Raw genomic sequence first — 21,242 nt, 5'->3', positions numbered from 1 at the left:
GTTTTGATTTTTCTTTATGGGTTAAGCGTCAGAGATCTTAAAGCAAGAGTTCCCCAACCTTTTTGGCTTTGCAGACCGAGGGGGGGGGAGAGGCAATCCTTCCATATGTGTGGCGGGCGAGCACACGTGTGCAGCTCCACTCGTGTTAGTGGTGGGCACGTGCACCCACTGCTCGTGCAAATGGAGCACCCACCAATTCCGTGGCCCAGTTCCGAACAGCTCAAGGCCTGGTAGTCTTAAGATGTCATTCATAACATTTCCCTCTTCGAGAAGGTTGAAATGAGGGGTCCTTGGTGCTCTTTGATCTTGGTGGTTTTCCTGCAGACGGTTTATTACCCAACTAGGTAATATCAGTGGTAGAAGGGAGTGGGGAGGAGGAGGAGGAGTGTGGGGTCCTTGGTGCTCTGTGACAGGGCTTTTCAACCTTTTCACCCATTGTACCGCTTTTAGGATATGGCAGCATCCGAGTACCCCCAGTCGCCTAGCAAGGTGTCAAAAACTTGATGACCAAAAAAAAAAAAAGGAAAAAAGTGATGAAGTACAGGTAGTCCTCGACTTACGACAGTTCGCTTAGGGACTGTTCGAAGTTACAATGGCACTGAAAAAAGTGCCCCCCAAACCACAGCCAAGCAAGACTCTTGCCTGCCCGCCCGGCGGCGCTCTTCCTCCTGTCCGAGGTTTTCATTGTTGTGAGCATTTCTGTTGAGGATTGGCAGTGGGGGTGGGGTGGGGGGTGTTTGGTTTTTATTTCCCCCCCCCCCGCTGGGTGGTTGCAGCAGGTTTTGGTCACTTCACATGACCCTGAGAGACTGTGACCATCATAAATATGAATCAGTTGCCAAGCATCTGAATGTAAATCACAAGACCCTGGAGATGCTGCAACATTCCGGCTGATTGGTGCTTCTTCTGGGCTCCGAAGTACCAGGATCAGCACCGAGCTCCAGCTGGAGCCTGGCACTGATCCTGGCGCTTCCACTGAGCCCTGACAGCCCTGCAGCTCCAGCTGTCTCTCGCTCCGGCTTGTGCGGTGCTGCCACCGGTTTAGCTCCCTCCCCCACTACCACTTTTCTAGGATGGTCGCGTACCACCTGCCAGGTCCTAATGTACCACAGGTGGTACCCATACCACTGGTTGAAAAGCCCTGCTCTATGAGCTTGGTTGTTTTCTTGCAAACATTTCAGGACCCAACTAGGTAACATCATCAGTGTTGGAAGGGAGTGGGGTTTGCAGAGAGGAGGAGGAAGAGGAGGAGGAGGAAGAGGAGGAGGAAGTGTGAAAGAGGAGGGGACAGGAGGAGAAGAGAAGGAGGTGGAGAACCACAGCGTGGTTGGTGCTCTCTGAGCTTGGTGGTTTTCTTGCAGACGTTTCATGACCCATCTAGGTAACATCATCAGTGCTCATGACGATGTTACCTACAGTAGTTTGGGTTAAGGAAACGTCTACAAGAAAACAAGCAAATTCAAGACAGGACCAAGGACTCCTCTTTTCCATCTTCCAATTTTACCCCAGAAGTAATTTGGTGAAATAGGTTGATCATACACACCTTAACCGGTCCAAAATTACCCGGTGAGCTTTTGTGACTAACAGCGGATTTTAACACGGTCTATACTCTAACCACTGCACTGCACATCTAAAGTCTCCTGCTTGAGCAGGGGGTCGGACTAGAAGACCTCCAAGGTCCCTTCCAGCTCCATTCTGACTGATTGGACGCTACAGGTGTGACAATCGGTTTCCATGGCTGCATACGTCAGCCACGTTGATGCCCACCGGGTTTCCTCTTTCCAAGCAACAGGTCCGAGTTACAAAACATTTGATCGAGCTGGATCACCGTCTTATCTAATGAAGCAACTTCCCTGTGAGTTTTTCAGAGGCAAACAGAGGAGAACGAAGATAATTATGCTGAGATGCAGCCTGTGTTTTGGCTCAGGGCCATCCCGGAGACATAAATTCCTAACTCCACTTTATCTTCACTAGTTGATCAGCGATAACATCACCCGACACTAATTATGCCAGTCACGCATTAGGGCGCGATTAGTTTCGTAATTTATGTCTCCCCGATCAGAGAAACATTTCCTTGGTTATTGCAAATGGAACTTTCTCTCTGGGAGCTGCCTAACCCTATCCCAGTGGACCGGTAAGATTTATCTCTTCCCTTTTAACATGCATGGAAAGTTCGGGCAATTTCCCGAAATATGGATTTTTCCACGTGCATTTTGAGGATTGAGGTGTGAGTAGCTGCAGAACTCTGCATGGGTGATCATCTTTTTTCCGATACCAGTGCTGCAGTTATTAACAGACTTTAACAGAATAACAGAGTTGGAAAGAGTTGGAGGTCATCTAGTCCAACCCCTTGTTCAGGCAGGAGATTCTATACCGTTTCAGACAAATGGTTGTCCAATCTCTTCCTAAAAGCCTCCAGTGATGGAGTACGTACAGTCTCTGAAGGCAAGCTACTCCATTGGTTGATTGTTTTAACCGTTAGGAATTTTCCCCTTAGTTCCAGATTGGTTCTCTCCTTGGTTAGTTTCCATCCATTGCTTCTTGTCCTGCCTTCAGGCGCTTTGGAGAATAGCTTGACTCCCTCTTCTTTGGGGCAGCCCCTGAGAGATTGGAAGACTGCTATCCTGTCCCCCCTCGTCCTTCTCTTCATTAAACTAGACCTACCCAATTCCTGCAACTGTTCTTTGTATGTTTTAGCCTCCAGTCCCCTGATCCTCTTTCTTGCTCTTCTCTGTACTCTTTCCAGAGTCTCAACATCTTTTTTTTTTATAATATGGTGACCAGAGCTTCTTGCAGTATTCCAAGAGTGGTCTTATTTGAATCCACCATTGTTACGACCTATTTTATGTCCTTTAATTACCGTGTTACGGCTGGGCACGCCGTCAGCCAGATGTTTATACTGGATTTGGCATTTTTATCCTCCTATCAAGTTCTCCCCAAGGACCTGAGATAGGCAGATGTTGTTGTTTTAAAGGTAAAAGTACACATAGGTTATAGCAGTGATGGCGAACCTTGTAGAGACCGAGTGCCCAAAAGCTGCCGCTGCCCCCACTCTGCCCCCCCGCCCCTGCCCCACCCCGCCTCGCCCACCCACAGGCCCACCCACCGCCTCCACGGCCTGCTGCAGATCACCCAGGTGGGACAGCAGCGCTGTGGCAGCCACGCCCTCTGGCCACGCCCCACAGCATCATCTGCGTGCGACGGGGTGCGAGGGCAGAGTCTTCTCCCCGCTGCCTGGCTGTCACGTCCTTGGCTGCGCTGCTCCATGAGGGCCGCGCCCGGGGGCGACTCTCCTTCAGGGGGCTGCTGGTGAGGAGGGGGCCGCAGTGGGAGGCAGGGCTGGGGCTCCGAGTCCCGCCCCTGGCACACGTGCCATAGGTTCGCCATCACCAGGTTATAGTGTACAGTAGTCCTTGGCTTACAATCGCTCTTTTAGTGACTGTTCAAAGTTACAGCGGCACTGTAAAAAATGACTTAGGGCTGGGGTTTTCACACTTACGACCGTTGCAGCGTTCCCAGGGTCACGTGATCGAAATTCGGGGTGCTTGGCAACTGGTGGCGAGTCTGCTAACATCGGACATTTTTGCATTGACAACAGATGGAGGTGCAGCCATTTTCTTCTTTTGCTTTTGCTTAGAGTTAAAGCTAGACGATGCTGGGGGGAAGGAACGTGCACGAGAGTCTAGCTAGACATAACAAAACTGAAGCTAGTGTGAGAACCAAGGATATTGAAATAAGAGATGATAAAGAACTGGCGGGCTGGAGAGCTGGAGAGCTGGAGAGGAAGTCTGCACTTCAAGCTAATTGGGGAATATGATTTATGACTGCAAATTGGAGGAGGGAATTGTGCTTTGATACTATGTGCCCCAGGGGAGGGGAATTCAGTTTTTGGCTTCAATTAGTGCCGATGCTGTGCTACTCAAATAAAAATTCTTTAAGGTAAACAATGCCTCAAAGTTCTTTGAAGAGCTTCATCTGTCGGAACCACGACAAATGGCACGAATAAAGATTCTTTAAGGTAAAGAATGCCTCAAAATTCTTTGAAGAGTTTCATCTGTTGGAACCATGACAAATGGCATGCATTTATGACAGTTGCACTCTCCCGGGTTTGTGTAATCACAATTTGTAACTTTCTGAGCCAGCTTCTGACCAACAAAATCAATGGGGGAGGCCAGATTCGCTTAATGACCACAGGATTCACTTAACAACTGAAGCAATTCGCTTAATGTCGGTGGCAAGAAAAAGTCATCAAACTCACTTAACAACTACCTCGCTTAGCAATGGAAATGTTCGGTTCAATTGCGGTCATAAGTCAAGGACTCCCTGCATTAAGTCTCAAGAAACAGCCGTTGGTTTAGAAGACAATGAAAGAGCTTGTGAACGTGGCTTATATAAGAACATGACACATGCATGGGACCCAGGTGGTCTGTGTTAATCATGCGTGCCCAAATTTTTGGATAGTTTCAAAAACTAGGTTTTTTTCACCCCCAAGCAGTGGGTTAGGATGCCGGATAAGCCTTTCTCAAAATGGGTTAGAATTCTGAATATTGGTTTTGGGGACTCTCACTTTGCACTGTTACTTGTTGCATTGTTGACGTTTTATGTTTATTGTTTATCCCTGTTTATTAATCCTATCTTAGCTAGCCAGAGTCACAATCTGCAACTTGTGGGGTCCTATCAATTGCATAAATAAACCAATAATATTTCAAAGCCCGCTTGAGGACTGATTCTAGGTCCCAGAATTCCCCCTTGACCTTCCCATTTCCTGTAGCGTCAAAGTATATTTCTGTGGCCCACGAAGGAGAACAAGCCAACTTTGGTCACGGTGGGTGGGGTTTACAGGATCAGCCATCCATGGAGAGGGTGAGATTATGCAAAGCTGCATTAAAGCATGCTCAACTTACATTTTTGTTCTGCTTTTTTCCAGCTTACAAAGAGAAAATGAAGGAACTCTCTCTGCTTTCGCTGATTTGTTCCTGTTTCCACACCCAGCCCCACCCAAATACCATCTACCAGTATGGAGGTAAGTGGCCCACGTGCGTTAATGACCTGCGGAACAACAAACTCCTGCCTTCTAGAGATCTCAGCACTACAACACCCACAATTCCTCTTGCTAGGTCAAGGAGGAACAAAAACATGGAAGACCAACTGCAGAAGACCGGCTTCGTGTTTCTGCGAGCAAAGCGTGATCGGAGCTGCCGTCTCTCTATAAATATTGGTGGGGTTGTGTGTGGTGCTGGCTTTGTTGCTGTAAGCGGGTTGGTTGGCTGTGTTGTTACATCCTGATTGTTGTTACATCATCCAATCAGGATGTAACAACACAGCCAACCAACCCGCTTACAACAACAAAGCCAGCACCACACACAACCCCACCAATATTTATAGAGAGATGGCAGCTCTGATCATGCTTTGCTTGCACAAACGCGAAGCCGAAGACACCAGCCTGAAGATGATGAGTGGGACCTCGTCGAAACGTTGCCAAGACACCCTCAATCTTACACGGGAAAAGACCCGAATACGCCAAGACCTACATACCTATACCCGTGAAAATCTATGAAAACAAATATATAGGACGCGGTGGCTCAGTGGGTTAGGACGCTGAGCTTGTCGATCAGAAGGTCGGCAGTTTGGCGGGTCGAATCCCGAGTGCTGCGTAACAGAGTGAGCGCCTGTTACTCGTCCCAGCTTCTGCCAACCTAGCAGTTCGAAAGCACGCAAAAATGCAAGTACAAAAATAGGGACCGCTTTGAACAGTGTCTTGCATTGCTTTGCTAAGGTTCCCATTTATTTATTGTTAATTTATTAGATTTTTATCCCACCTTATTTTATAAATGACCCAAAGCAGCAAACATATCAAATACTCCTTCTTCTTGTGGTTTTCCCTACAATAACAATTCTGACAGGTGGGTTAGGCTGAGAGAAAATGATTGGCCCAAAGTCACCCAGCTGGCCTTCATGCCTAAGGTGAGACTAGAACTCACCGTCTCCTGGTGATTGGCCCAAAGTCACCCAGCTGGCTTTCATGCCTAAGGCGAGACTAGAACTCACTGTCCCCTGGGGATTGGCCCAAAGTCACCCAGCTGGCTTTCATGTCTAAGGCAGGACTAGAACTCACTGTCCCCTGGGGATTGGCCCAAAGTCACCCAGCTGGCTTTCATGCCTAAGGCGAGACTAGAACTCACCGTCTCCTTGTGATTGGCCCAAAGTCACCCAGCTGGCTTTCATGCCTAAGGCGAGACTAGAACTCACCGTCTCCTGGTGATTGGCCCAAAGTCACCCAGCTGGCTTTCATGTCTAAGGCGGGACTAGAACTCACCGTCTCCTGGTGATTGGCCCAAAGTCACCCAGCTGGCCTTCATGCCTAATGTGAGACTAGAACTCACCGTCCCCTGGGGATTGGCCCAAAGTCAGCCAGCTGGCTTTCATGCCTAAGGCGAGACTAGAACTCACCGTCTCCTGGTGATTGGCCCAAAGTCACCCAGCTGGCTTTCGTGCCTAAGGCAGGACTAGAACTCACCATCTCCTGGTGATTGGCCCAAAGTCAGCCAGATGGCTTTCATGTCTAAGGCGGGACTAGAACTCACCGTTCCCTGGGGATTGGCCCAAAGTCACCCAGATGGCTTTCATGCCTAAGGCAGGACTAGAACTCACCGTCTCCTGGTTATTGGCCCAAAGTCACCCAGCCGGTTCTGATGCCTAAGCCGGGACCAGAACTCACTGTCTCCTGGTTTCTAGGCCAGCAACCTCATCCCTATGCAAAACTGGCATAAGGAGAAAAAAGCTGAGATATACAGTATGTAAATAAAATAAGTCGAGTTTTAAAAAGAACAATTCATACAGTCACCTGCAAATCACCGGACTCTGAGTAATGAAGTGATGTACATGCGCATGTGACTCAATCCTTATTTTCTTTAACTCCCAAGGAATTCAGTGAGTTCTCTTTTTTGTTTTTTTAAAAAAATAACACCTCTGCTTAGAATTGCAGATGTACTGCAGAAGTGTGCCACTTCGCTATAAGCTTAATTAGGTTTGGTTTTAGCTTTATTTATTTATATTTATATTTTGCATACAGAAAGCGCCCATCTCCTTCACACTCTTTAGCTTTGCCTATTAAATGAACATAGACCATTTTGATACTGTGTGTCAATGGTGGCTTTCGGCTTCCTGGATTGTACAACCCCAGCCTCTGTGGCTTAGAAGTATTCAGCAAATCGTGGTTAAAGATAAGCTACTGTGGGAAGTCAGCCCTCTCCCCCCCAGAGAAGGAAATATTAAAAGGGCAGAAAAATATATTTCCTCAAAGGATCTTAAAGAGGCAGAAAAGCATGCCCAGTTTTTCTTAATAGCCCCAGGTCTCCCTCCCCCAAGCAGAAACCAGCTCTGTAGAAATGCAGATGTGATAATCCATTCAGGAAGGTTGGAGGCCTCCAACTAGAAGCTTAGGAAGACAAAGAAATTTAAAATCTACATACCTCACCCAAACTCTTAAGACAGGACATAATAGGATTAACTCACAGATGCCAAAGGGCACACCCAGACTCAGGTCAGAATACATGACACAGGAAATACAAAGCCTCAAACAGGAACAGGAAACAACTCCAAACAAAAGGCTCCAGAGGGTATAAAACCCCACTCCCTACATGTGCTCGTCCCTCTTTTTTCCTCCCAGAGCCATCTTCCTGTCTGGCTCTCTTCTTCCACAAACTGCAACCTTCTTCCTAAAACAGTCGCCACGTTGTTTATCCCCGGCTTGGACTGAACCATGATGAAGACTTTTCTTTCAACATTACCCAAACTGAACTGCTGCTTTATTTAGCCATAGTTTTTAAATAGATAGATTTGTGGTTCTCCCACCTTTATGATAGTCAGAAAACTGCTAAAAAAAACACCATGATTCTTCTTCCAGGCCTTGGGACAAGTGTGGTTATAAGATCCCTTTTAGTCGTATTTCCCTTCTTGAAGTCACTCCCATCTCTTTTTTTAAAATATGTACGCTTTCAATATGTACGCTGAAGAGCCTTGGTGGAGCAGTGGGCTAATGCCTCCTTAAGTAACACCAGCTGCCTGCAATTAGTGCAGGTTCGAGTCCCACCAGGCTCAAGGTTGACTCAGCCTTCCATCCTTCCGAGGTAGGTAAAATGAGGACCCAGATTGTTGGGGGCAATTAAGCTGACTTTGTAATAATGCCGCTTGGGGTGTGTGTGAAAGCCCTAATAAGCAGGCATATACATAGAATGAAGGCTACTGCTAAGCTTGTAAGCCGCCCTGAGTCTTCGGAGAAGGGCGGGATATAAATGGAATTTAAAAAAAAAATTGTGAGCTGCCCTGAATTGACATGGACTCAGGCAGCCTAGATTCATCCCAGTTTTATTATTTTTATAAACAGCTCGTGGCAGTGAATACACCTGCTATGCCTTCCTCCCCTTGTTTTTCCTACAACTATCCTGTGAAATGGGCTTGGCATACCCAATTCCAGCAACCGTTCCTTATATGTTTTAGCCTCCAGTCCCCTGATCATCTTTGTTCCTCTTCTCTGCACTCTTTGTAGAGTCTCAACTTCTTTTTTACATCATGGTGACCAAAACTGGATGCAGGATTCCAAGGGTGGCCTTACCAAGGCCTTGTAAAGTGGTATTAACACTTCACGTGATCTTGAACAGCCCTCTCTCAACAGAGTGGGAGGGATATGACACCACCTACATACTATTTACAACACAGTCCTTTCAGCGGTTCCAAGAAGGCTCCACACCCATTTGCGCTATTCAGCTGACCCTGAGGGGACACATAAGCCTCCAAGTGGCCTCAACGACTCTCAGAAAGAGTACTAACGACCAGAGGATTGCAAGGAATATAAATCCTTCCCTCCTCCACCATCCAGTCAGAACCGAAGCAGCTCCTTGGGATGAGAAGCGAAACCTCTTCAAGGAAAAACAAAAACAAAAAACCAAGGTCTAGTTGTGTTTTGGAAAAAGCACCTTAGGGACGTCTCCAAGAAAGGGGAAAAGGCCAGCCAACTTTACACCAATCGGTCTGGATGTGTTCATTTATGTGTTCATTTATGTCAACGGCCAAACTCTTGCCGAGTGGAGGGGGGGTCCACAGGGAGGACACGGAGAGTCAAGAGTGATGCAAGCATTGTCATAGCGTTAGAACGCACAGAGCTTGTAGTAACTTTGCAAGCCTGGTTTCATCATTCTGGTTGAAACCAGGGCCCACCGCTGGCCTCACATTAAGCCTGACGAAAGACGAAGGGAAATGTTGGTTAAGCCTTGGGAGAGATGGCAGAAAGCAGCCTCGTACAGACGGTCCTTGACTTACAGCAGTTCATTTAGTGACCATTCAAAGGTACATCTATTCAATGCTGCAAACATTGACATGTTTTTGCACTGACAATATAAGAGACAGCCAGTTACTTTAACTGTTTCGCTGGGGGAGGGAGAGGAAAACTACCCGGATGTTGTGAGAAGATTAGAAAAGTCCGCGTACAGAATCGGAAGTCAAACCTCATATGTAAAACTAATTGGATAATGTGATTTATGACGTGTAGATAAGGGCGGGGGTTGTGTGTGTGTTACGATGGGTTTCAGGGGGAGGAGAGTTCAGATTCTGGCATCCCTCCATGAGTGCCGATATTTCGTTTCATTATTAAGATTTTTTAGATAAACAATGCTTGCGGTTTTTTTGAACTGTCTCATTGATCGGAACCATGACAACGTCATTGAAAAAAAATGCCTTAGGGCCATTGTTCACACTTGCGACGGTTGCAGCATCCCCCATCGTCAGGTGATCAAAATTGAGAAGCTTGGCAACCGACTCACATTTACGACAGTTGCAGTGTCCTGCTGGGGGGGTAATGTGATCCCCTTTTGCGACCTTCTGACAAGCAAAGTCAATGGGGAAGCCAGATTCACTTAACAACCGTGTTACTAACTTAACACTTGCAGTGATTCCCTTCACAATAACAACAATAAAGTTGGAAGGGACCTTGGAGGTCATCTAGTCCAACCCCCTGCTGAGGCAGGAAACCCTATCCCATTTCAGACAAACGGCTATCCGGTCTCTTCTTAAAAACTTCCACTGTTGGAGAATTCACAGCTTCTGGAGGCAGGTTGTTCCACCGGTTAATTGTTCTAACTTAGGAAATTCCTCCTTAGTTTCAGGTTGCTTCTCTCCTTGATGAGTTTCCATCTGTTGCTTCTTGTCCTGCCTTCGGGCGCTTTGGAGGATAGCTTGACTCCCTCTTCTTTGGGGAAGCCCTTGAGATATTAGAAGACTGCTATGCTGTCACCCCTGGTCCTTCTCTTCATTAAACTAGTAAAGGTAAAGGTTCCCCCGCACATGCGTGCTAGTCGTTTCCGACTCTAGGGGCCGGTGCTCATCTCCATTTCAAAGCCGAAGAGCCAGCGCTTGTCCGAGGACGTCTCCGTGGTCATGTGGCCGGCATGACTGGACGCCAAAGGCGCACGGAACGCTGTTACCTTCCCACCGTAGCGGTCCCTATTTTTCTACTTGCATTTTTTTACGTGCTTTCGAACTGCTAGGTTGGCAGAAGCTGGGACGAGTAACAGGCGCTCACTCTGCTACGCGGCACTCGGGATTCGACCCGCCAAACTGCCGACCTTCTGATCGACAAGCTCAGCGTCCTAACCCACTGAGCCACCGCGTCCCAAATTCATTAAACTAGGCATACCCAATTCCAGCAATTGTTCTTTGTATGTTTTAGGGACAACAATAGTTTTTGCTCATCATGTCCTCATTGTATTAAAAACCTTGGGCCTTGATAGAATTTGCAGCTCAGCATTGAACTCTGGGGGTCCTTGGTGCTCTCTGAGCTTGGTGGTTTTCTTGCAGACGTCTCATTACCAATCTAGGCAATATCATCAGTGCACTGATGACGTTACCTAGTTTGATAAGGAAAGGTCTCCAAAAAAACCGCCAAGCTTGGAGAGCATCAAGGAGACACACTCAGGGTCCTCCAATGAAATTCTGTGCAGATCAGGACCCATAAAATGATTTACACAAAGTGTGGCTAAACCATACAAGTTCACTGCCATCACAATGGTCACCACTTTTTTTTTAAAGGCCCAGACAGATTCATGGAATATCAGGCATAGTAGACTACTTCTACCTTAATTAGCATTTATTTATTTATTTTACGCTGCTTCTATGCTAGCCGTTCCTGAAAAGGCATCAGAAGCTGCTAATCCGAAACATCAGCTGCTAAGAGAGAAATACTGAAAAAATGGCTAATTGGCCACTGATCCAGGTTTATGATAAACCTTGGTAGATTCAGCAAAGGACATCTTACGTTTTTAACCGTGTTTGAGCAATTTGTCAGTGGCCTGTTGGCTCTTTCACAGTAAACGCTGGATGTGTAATTCAAAAAACCTCCTGACAGTGAGAACAATTAACCAATGGAACAACCTGCCTCCAGAAGCTGTGAATGCTCCAACACTGGAAGTTTTTAAGAAGAGACTGGACAGCCATTTGTCTGAAATGGTGTAGGGTTTCCTGCCTGAGCAGAGGGTTGGACTAGATGACCTCCAAAGTCCCTTCCAACTTTATTATTATTATTATTAAAATCAATTTGACAGCCTATTTATACAGTGGGTAGCCTTTTTTTAACCAATATAAATTTCATCAGCTCTTGTTGAGCATTCAGAACCAAGTTAAGTATGCCACTAACTGAGCTGGGTTCGTTGTTTATGGAGACAGACACATTTATTTATTTATTTTTATAAATATTTTATTGGTTGTTTTTTTTACAATAACAATCTCCAGTGCCTGGTGTACAGCGTGTTGTCTTGGTTTATATATTTGAAAAAAAAGCAATAATAATTAATTAACAGTCAATAATGATTGATTTTGATAATTCCATAATTAGTATATTAATTAATAATACATTTCTTTGAACTTCCCTTCGCCCAATTGTATCCTCCTTCTTCAACCTTAAACAAATAGAAATCTTAACATTTTCAGTGTATAGATGGTTAAATATAGACATTTTTTCATATTTGTACAGATAACGATAACATCTATGTATAACTTTTTTATCAGTTTATTCTTATAACAATCCTCTCATTAGCACACCATGCATCCTATTTTCGTGATTTTTGTTTAAGCTTTATTTCCTCCTTTATATTCGATCCATTTTTACCAGTCAATGCATCATCTGAATATCCAAAATTTTCCATTTAAGTACACCGTCCCCATATTTTCATATTTCATGCACTGTAAAAACACTGTACTTATCTATCTGCGTATAATCTCCTTTCTGATCAGCTTATATTTCACTTAAGTTCGCAAAAGTTACATCATCTCAATCTTTTTACCTTTCACATATTGCAAAACATACTGTACTACTTAAATCTCTTCTCCCTCTAGTTTCTAGGGCCCCTTTAGGTTCAAAGTTCTGTGTTCTTTTAACCACATTCAAACAAGTGTTGGCTCCTGTAACCCTCTATCTCAGTGATGGGGAACCATTTGGAGACCCAAGTGCCCAAACTGCAACCTAAAACCAGCTTTTGTATTGTCGGGTGCCAGGTGGGCGTGGCCCATTGGTGGGCGTGGCTGCGGTGGTAACGGCAGACTGGGTGAGACTAAAAAGTTCAATCCGTCAATTTCAACTTGGCGAGATCTTTTTTTTTCCCCGCGAGAAGTTGAAATTGATTGATTGATTGAAACTTTTTTTTTTTGCACACGGCGGCGGAGGCCTAAAGCGAAAAGGTTTTCTTAAACCCAGCTGAAGGCCTAGGACTGGGGCGATGGCGCGCGGGCCCACAGAGAGGCCTCTGCGTGCCACCTGTGGCACGGGTGCCAGAGGTTCGCCGCCACGGCTGTATCTGGTAGTAAAGTAAAGGTAAAGGTTCCCCCGCACATGCGTGCTAGTCGTTTCCGACTCTAGGGGCCGGTGCTCATCTCTGTTTCAAAGCCGAAGAGCCAGCGCTTGTCCGAGGACGTCTCCGTGGTCATGTGGCCGGCATGACTAGACGCCAAAGGCGCACGGAACGCTGTTACCTTCCCACCGGAGCGGTCCCTATTTTTCTACTTGCATTTTTACGTGCTTTCGAACTGCTAGGTTGGCAGAAGCTGGGACGAGTAACAGGCGCTCACTCTGTTACGCGGCACTTGGGATTCGACCCGCCAAACTGCCGACCTTCTGATCGACAAGCTCAGCGTCCTAACCCACTGAGCCACCACGTCCCTTTGATGTATCTGGTAGTAGGGCGAGTCAAATCTCTTGAATCGAGACAGACCCATTTAAATACTTGGGTGAGGGATTCTCGACTGCATGGGAGAGAACTAAACGGAGATGGCGAAGAAAGAACTTGTTCATTAATAAGGACCAAAAAGGATGCCACAATACTTCCCATAAAGTCTGACCAATAACCCTTTTCACTTGCTCAGATATGGAGGTCAAGCAGTTGGACAAGAGGGCTTCTGGCCAAAGCTTTGAAGTGATTTTGAAGTCCCCTTCTGACCTGTCTCCAGACAGCCCCATCCTCTCCTCTCCCCCCAAGAAGAGGGATCTGTCCTTGGAGGAGCTGCAGAAGCGACTGGAGGCTGCCGAAGAGAGAAGGAAGGTAACTTGTGCGTCGCTGACTGATCCTTCCCCAAATTTTATCTCCAGAAAAATCCTCGCAGTTCCCTGGTGGCAGCTAAAAATCATGCCCTGAGGAAGACCTGGAGAAAACCTTGGGACCCTGTGCCTGAGAGTTCTCCAAAATACTGTGTGTACATGGGCAGAAAGCTGGCCAAGAAATTCCAAACCAAATTACATATATACATATGTAACTACTGTTTTATTGTTAGGTGCTCAGCGTGGTTAACATTTCGGAGAGAAGAGAATATCTGTAGCTCAGGGTTGAACAGCAGCGTCCTTGTTACTCACTGAGCTTGATCGTTTGCCTGCAGACATTTCATTCTCGAAGTAGGTTACATCATCAGTGCTAGAAGGGAGTAGGGTGTGTAGAGAGGAGGAGGAGGAGGAGGAGGACTGTAGGGTCCTTGCTGCTCTCTGAGCTTGATCGTTTGCCTGCAGACATTTCATTCCCGAAGTAGGTTACATCATCAGTGCTAGAAGGGAGTAGGGTGTGTAGAGAGGAGGAGGAGGAGGAGGAGGAAGAGGAGAGGAGGAGGAGGAGGAGGGGTGCGCTCTCAGCTTGGTGGTTTTCTTGCAGACGTTCCATTATCCAACTGGGTAACATCATCAGTGCTAGAAGGAAGTAGGGTGTGTGGAGAGGAGGAGGAGGAGGAGGAGGAGGAGGAGGAGGAGGAGGAGGAGGAGGAGGAGGAGGAGGACGACGACGACTGTGGGGTCCTTGGTGCTCTCTGAGCTTGGTTGTTTTCTTGCAGACGTTCCATTATCCAACTGGGTAACATCATCAGTGCTAGAAGGAAGTAGGGTGTGTGGAGAGGAGGAGGAGGAGGAGGAGGAGGAGGAGGAGGACGACTGTGGGGTCCTTGGTGCTCTCTGAGCTTGGTTGTTTTCTTGCAGACGTTCCATTATCCAACTAGGTAACATCATCAGTGCTAGAAGGGAGTCAGGTTTGCTTTTTTGTTCATACAGTAGGCAAATAGCTTGCCTTGTCAGTGCTGTTGGGACTGTTCTCGGTGGTTCCTTGATCAGACTGTTGTTTACGGAGTTGGCTCCCAGAATCCCCCAGCTAGCCAGAGTTCAAATCCACAAGTTTTAAAGTTGCCAAGTTTGGAGACCCCTGTCCTGAAAGAAGGAAGGAAGGAAGGAAGGAAGGAAGGAAAGAGGGAAGGAAGGAAGGAAAGGAGAGGGGAGGGAGGGAGGGATGGAGGGAGGGAGGGAGGGAGGGAAGGAAGGAAGGAAGGAAGGAAGGAAGGGCAAAACAATGCCCAAGCGCACACAGACCTATTATATGTATATGAATGGACAATGGCTGCTGGGGAATTCTGGGAGTTGACGTCCACAACTCTTAAAAGTCACCAAGCTTGGAGATCCCTGTTCTATAGAGAGCCCTGGTGGCGCAGGGGTTAGAATGCAGCATTGCAGGCTAATTCTGCCGACTGCCAGGAGTTCGATCCTGACCGGCTCAAGGTCGACTCAGCCTTCCATCCTTCCAAGGTCCGTAAAATGAGGACCCGGATTGTTGGGGGAACCAAGAGGCTGACTCTGTAAACTGCTTAGAGAGGGCTGTAAAGCACTGTGAAGCGGTATATAAGTCTAAGTGTTATCGCCGTTATTATTGCTATTGCTATATCAACTTAGGACATCTTCCCAGTCGGATGGCTATTCCAGGGCTCCTGAATTCCCTCTGATTTATGGGTTTGTGGGGGTTTTTTTATAGAACCAGGAAGCTCAAGTCCTGAGGCAGCTGGCAGAGAAGCGCGAGCACGAGAGGGAAGTGTTGCACAAGGCCCTGGAGGAGAACAACAACTTCAGCCGGCTGGCTGAGGAGAAACTCAACTACAAGATGGAGCTCAGCAAGGAGATCCGCGAAGCTCACCTAGCCGCCTTGAGGGAGCGACTCCGCGAAAAGGTGAGCCCGGCCACCTCCCCGCTAACCAGATCCCAACAGGTCACGTCTTTGACCCCAAGCCGCCCCAAAGGTGAGGCCCTGGGTAACGCAGAAGAAGAAGGACGAAAGAGTAAGTCGCAGCAACGCGTATCCCAAAGGTGCTTTTTTTCATGAGGCAACTGGACTTCCTTGTTTTTCCTTTGAAGACGTTTCGCTTCTCATCTGAGAAGCTTCTTCAGGTTCTGACTGGCTGGCGGGGAATGGAAGGGTTTATATTCTTATGACACACACCCCCCTTCGAAGGGTGCGGGACCATGAACGGATTTCCAGAAAATGATGCATACAGGAACCCTTTTGCGCTTCAGTCTGTGATGCAGACAATACATCCCCATCATCCTGCGCCCGTCTTCAACCGGGAAGGGACCCAGGGCAGAAGACATCCTGCAGCCAAGAAGGCTCCACCCCCATTTGCACCCCTCAGGTGACCCTGAGGACACAGATAAACCTCCAGGTGGCCTCAACGACTCTCTAAAAAAATGCAAACGACCAGCTGTCTGCAAGGAGTATAAATCCTTCCATTCCCCCGCCATCCGGTCAGAACCTGAGGAAGCTTCTTGGATGAGAAGGGAAATGTTTTCAAAGAAAAACAAGAAAGTCCAGTTGCCTCATGAAAAAAGCATCCTTGGGACAACCAGGACCTGGGTGACTGAGCATCTGCATAGACAGCAATGCATAGTGGCTAAGATGGACACCAACTAGTGCCGTGGGTAGGACACACCTGGTGGGGGAGACTGCCCTGGAATTGAGCAAGATCTTCTCAACCATTAAAGGAGAACATTTTAGCTCAGAGGAGTCCCGGATGCTCTCTCTGAGCTTGGTTGTTTTCTTGCAGACGTTTCATTACCCAACTAGCGCTGATGAGGTTACCTAGTTTGGGAAATGAAACATCTGCAAGAAAACAGCCAAGCTCAGAAAGCACCGAGGACGCCCCTTCTCGATCATACCAAACATGCTTCGTTGAGTTTGAACTTTCAAGATGCGTGGACTTCAGCTTCCATGGCTGGCTGGGGAATTCTGGGAGTTGAAGTCCATGAGTCTTAAAAATTGACAACGTTGGGGGAAAAAATGCTCTAAGAGGCCCTCCCTCCCCCAACTTTCCACCCTCAGTCACACGGGTTTGGGATTACAGGTAGTCCTTGATTTACAACAGTTCATTTAACGACCGTTCAAAGTAACTGAAAAAAGTGACTTCTGACCGTTTTTTTACACTTATGCCTACTGGGGCACCCCCGTGGTCACATGATCAAAATTCAAATACTTGGTAACTGACTCATATTTATGACGGCCGCAGGATCCAGGGATCATGTGACCTTTTGACAAGCCAAGGGGGAAGCCAGATTCACTTAACAAACCGTGTGACTGACTTAAGTGCAGCGATTCAATTAACCACTGTGGCAAAGAAAGATCATACAATGGAGCAAAACTCACTTAACGAATGTCTCCGTTAGCAACAGAAATTTTGGGCTCAAGTTTTGGGCTCAAAAAGTCGAGGACTAGCTGTAATGGTTGTCAGGATGTGTCAGAGCCTTCACAGTCTTATCGCGCTGAGAAAACCCAGGAGTAAACACAATAAACAATGGTCTATATTAAATGGTGGTTTATTTTACACACTATCTACAACATCATACACCAGGAACAACATACGTAGACATGCTAATACAACAGGATGCAACAAACTGCAGTTACAGCAGGAAAGGAAAGAGACAGAATACATCAGCGGAGCCTTCCCTTTATACAAAGGCTCTTAAAGAGACACAGACCCTGCTGAGTCATTCCCATCATTACATTTTAAATCTTACATTACATAAGCTGGTTAGCTGTTCAATCAATACCTTGGCAGGACAGCCCGTCCTGCCATTAATGTGTTTATCCCTGCAAACCATTGTTCTGCGTTCACACCCATTATCACCTCCATGTTTTTCAGGAACTGCACGCAGCTGAAGTGCGCCGAAACAAGGAACAACGGGAAGAGATTTCCGGATAAGTGGCTTTTCTACACAGCTAGCACCTGCTTCCTAATAACTAACCGACCGATCCCAACTACTTCTTCTTCTTCTTCTTTTTTTTCCCCGTCTAGACAGGGCAACATCCGGTTTCTCCATTTCTTTTCGTCTCCCCTTTTCCCTGCCCTCCGGTGTACGAGCTCCATGTCTTTCTCCTCACTGTACCTTTTAAACATGGAAGTTCATAGAGACCTCCCAGCCTTGAATATAGCATCCATCAATCAGCTTTTTTTTTTCCTTTGGGCTGTTCAGAACAAAACCGCAAGATCATTTTAATGCACAAGAACTAAGGGAACACTTGCGAGGTGTTTGGCCGCGTTGCGAAAAGGCTGCTCTCTGTGAACCCCCATCGGTCTGATTATTCGCCCCCCCGCCCCCTCCCCAGCCAAGGAGACTGGTAAAAGAGGACTCTTCCCCCTGTCAAGGCCTATCTCTCAAACCCCATGCTGAACGGAGGCATCTTGAGTTTAAGTGCACGCTGCAAACGGAAAAGCAACTTCCTATTTGCAAATGGGGGTGGGGGTGGGGGTGGGACGCACACACATCCGAACCACAATCTGCAGTGGGTTTTTTTCCTTCTTCTTCCCCATTTGCCTGGGAGAGAGAAAAAAAAATCAAAAAAATCTTACGAGGCCCCTGCTTTCTCGTTGAGGAAAGTTACGACTGAACAGTTGACCGTTTCGATTAAGAGACACCTTTTTGCTTTCTTGATTGGTTTACAGGAGAAGCTTGAGTTTGAAGAGGCTATTAAGAAAAAAAATCCAAACTCAAATCTAATCCGGCTTTTTTTTTTAGACTGAACGGTACTTTGTTTTGGAAAGTTTCTTTCCAGGTTTTATGGACCGCAGAGTCCTTTAAGGGGCTTTGGCTAGACAGCGGCCCACCAGATCTTGGCCGAAGGCTTGTCTACGGAGATGTTAAGCTAATTTTTTTCTGTAAAGGTGGAAGGCCGTTGCCGGTAGCACTGCCCCCATATTAAGAATGGGAAAAAACCTCAATCTCAGTTATAAGTACGGTGGGAGGCTGTCTCAAAGAAAGGCTTGAGAAACATAAAGAAAAACGGGTGAAGTTGAAGTTTTGAATAGTTGAAAAAGTCAGTAAGAACTGATCTTCCCTTTTTTTCCCCCAAACTGGATCAGGCAACTTTCGCCCCCCTCCACCCCCCCCCCCCACCACCACCCCGAACTGGCAAAAATATAGGCCGGCATAGATCAAGTGTGACTGTTACTTTTTTTTTTCATTTACAGCTCATCTTTCGGTTTGCAGCACTTTAAAAAAAAAATAAACACAAAGAGAGTAAAAGGCTTATTTAAATTGCAGGAAAGCAAACAGGAAGCAACATACGATCATCCCAGCTTTTGTCCGTTCCCAAATGCATGGCATGAAGATAGGTCTTATGAAGGCAGGATGTTTTAATGCTTGGAGGTTTCTAGCCCCCATGGCGAGCGTTTAATTCAGCCAAATATCAGAGCGAGGGCTGTTTCCAGCTGACCTTCGCAGGGCTCCTATCTATGTTGTTTTAACCCAAATATAAAGAGGAATTTTTGCACCAGCTCTTCTACTGGGGGGGTTGGGACTGGTGTGTGTGTGTGTGTGTGTGAAATGGGAGAGATCTACTATTAAATTTACTCTGGCAAGTTGGTTTGCGAGTGGGGCTGGCAAATTGATGGGCCTGAATGGCTGTGAGATTAGAACATTTTTTTGGTTAGTGACCTATATGATGTAGGAATGGTGAGAACGGACTTTCTCAACCTTGGGCCCTTTTAAGACGGGAGGACTTCAACTCCCAGAATTCCCCATTCAGCATGGATGGCTGGGGAATTCTGGGAGTTGCAAGCCCACTGGTCTTAAAAGGGCCCAAGGTTGAGAAACACTAATATAGGTTGATTCACATCACTGTCATTAACGTTATCATCATCACCGGGGGACAGAAGATCGTGTGAACGCTTGTCTTGGGTCAGGCCAGGGTCTTATCCGGCATTATTTTTCTTCCGGATGTTCACAAGGAGGTGGACACAGAAGCTCTCCCCTCATTGGCTCCTTTGCGATTGGTATATGAAGGCAGGTTACCTCTAACATAACCTTCAAGACCAGAAGTGGTGAATGCTCCATCACTGGAGGTTTTTAGGAAGAGACTGGATAGCCATTTGTCTGAAATGGTATAGGGTCTCTTGCCTGAGCAGGGGGTTGGACTAGATGACCTCCAAGGTACCTTCCAGCTCTGTTATTCTGTACCTCTTAATAGACTAGTCCTCCATTAATTTTTGCCATTCTCTTTCAAAGCCATCTAGGTTAGAGGCCACCTCCACATCTTTTCATCATGAGTTTAAGAGATGCATTAGGCGCTGTGGTTGGCGAAAGGCAGCTTACATTTCCTCTGTTGTTTAAGCAGTTCAAAGTACTACTGAAACTCAAATGTTATTTCATTTGATTAGGGCTAATATGTAATATTATAGGGTTCTTCTGTGTTTATAGGTGGCAGTATTCTGATTTGAAGTCTACAGATCAGGTTTCGTTTTATAAGGCAAATGATTTTGGGAAGTCAGGAACCAAGGTCTACATATCTGCAAAAGTGTCCACTTTCAGTGACATTGAAGGAAGGAAGGAAGGAAAGTCTACAGAAAAATTATAATTCCCTACGCTCATTAGTCATAAAGGGAAAACAAAACAAAACGTAATTCCCATGCATAGTTTCTAAGCATTTGTAGAAAGAAAGGAAGGAAGGAAGGAAGGAAGGAAGGAAGGAAGGAAGGAAAATTTTTTACAGAAAAATTATAATTCCTTACTGTCATTAGTCATAAAGGAAAAACAAAACAAAATTTAATTCCCATGCATACTTTCTAAGCATTTGCAGAAAGAAAGAAAGAAAGAAAGAAAGAAAGAAAGAAAGAAAGAAAGAAAGAAAGGAAGGAAGGAAGGAAGGAGGGAGGGAGGGAGGGAGGGAGGGAGGGAAGGAAGGAAGGAAGGAAGGAAGGAAGGAAGAAAAAAAATCTACAGAAAAATTATAATTCCTTACTGTCATTAGTCATAAAGGAAAAACAAAACAAAATTTAATTCCCATGCATACTTTCTAAGCATTTGTAGAAAGAAAGAAAGAAAGAAAGAAAGAAAGAAAGAAAGAAAGAAAGAAAGAAAGAAAGAAAGAAAGAAAGAAAGAAAGAAAGATTCTACAGAAAAATTATAATTCTCTACTGTCATTAGTCATAAAGGAAAAACAAAACAAAATGTAATTCCCATGCATACTTTCTAAGCATTTGCAGAAAGAAAGAAAGAAAGAAAGAAAGAAAGAAAGAAAGAAAGAAAGAAAGAAAGAAAGAAAGAAAGAAAGAAAGATTCTACAGAAAAATTGTAATTCCCTACTGTCAGTCATAAAGGAAAAACAAAACAAAATGTAATTCCCATGCATACTTTCTAAGCATTTGCAGAAAGAAAGAAAGAAAGAAAGAAAGAAAGATTCTACAGAAAAATTGTAATTCTCTACTGTCATTAGTCATAAAGGAAAAACAAAACAAAATGTAATTCCCATGCATACTTTCTAAGCATTTGTAGAAAGAAAGAAAGAAAGAAAGAAAGAAAGAAAGAAAGAAAGAAAGAAAGATTCTACAGAAAAATTGTAATTCTCTACTGTCATTAGTCATAAAGGAAAAACAAAACAAAATGTAATTCCCATGCATACTTTCTAAGCATTTGT

General features: G+C 45.8%; 1 protein-coding gene across 1 annotated transcript in view; it reads left to right on the top strand.

Annotated features, from left to right (window-relative positions):
- STMN3 (stathmin 3) overlaps nt 1-17,939 on the top strand; it is a 37,244-nt gene extending 19,305 nt beyond the window's left edge. The window contains exons 2-5 of the mRNA XM_081323877.1: nt 4,928-5,023; nt 13,408-13,583; nt 15,318-15,509; nt 17,473-17,939. Coding sequence (XP_081180003.1) covers nt 4,942-5,023; nt 13,408-13,583; nt 15,318-15,509; nt 17,473-17,532 — 510 coding nt within the window. The 5' untranslated portion in view covers nt 4,928-4,941 and the 3' untranslated portion in view covers nt 17,533-17,939. The remainder of the gene's footprint in view (nt 1-4,927; nt 5,024-13,407; nt 13,584-15,317; nt 15,510-17,472) is intronic.
- The last annotated feature ends 3,303 nt before the right edge of the window (nt 17,940-21,242 follow it).

The sequence above is a fragment of the Vipera berus genome, assembly GCF_964194415.1.
Source record: "Vipera berus genome assembly, chromosome: 3".
In the NCBI taxonomy this organism is placed as follows: domain Eukaryota; kingdom Metazoa; phylum Chordata; class Lepidosauria; order Squamata; family Viperidae; genus Vipera; species Vipera berus.
Note: the sequence above shows the minus strand (reverse complement) of the source record. Positions and strands in the feature narration are given on the sequence as shown.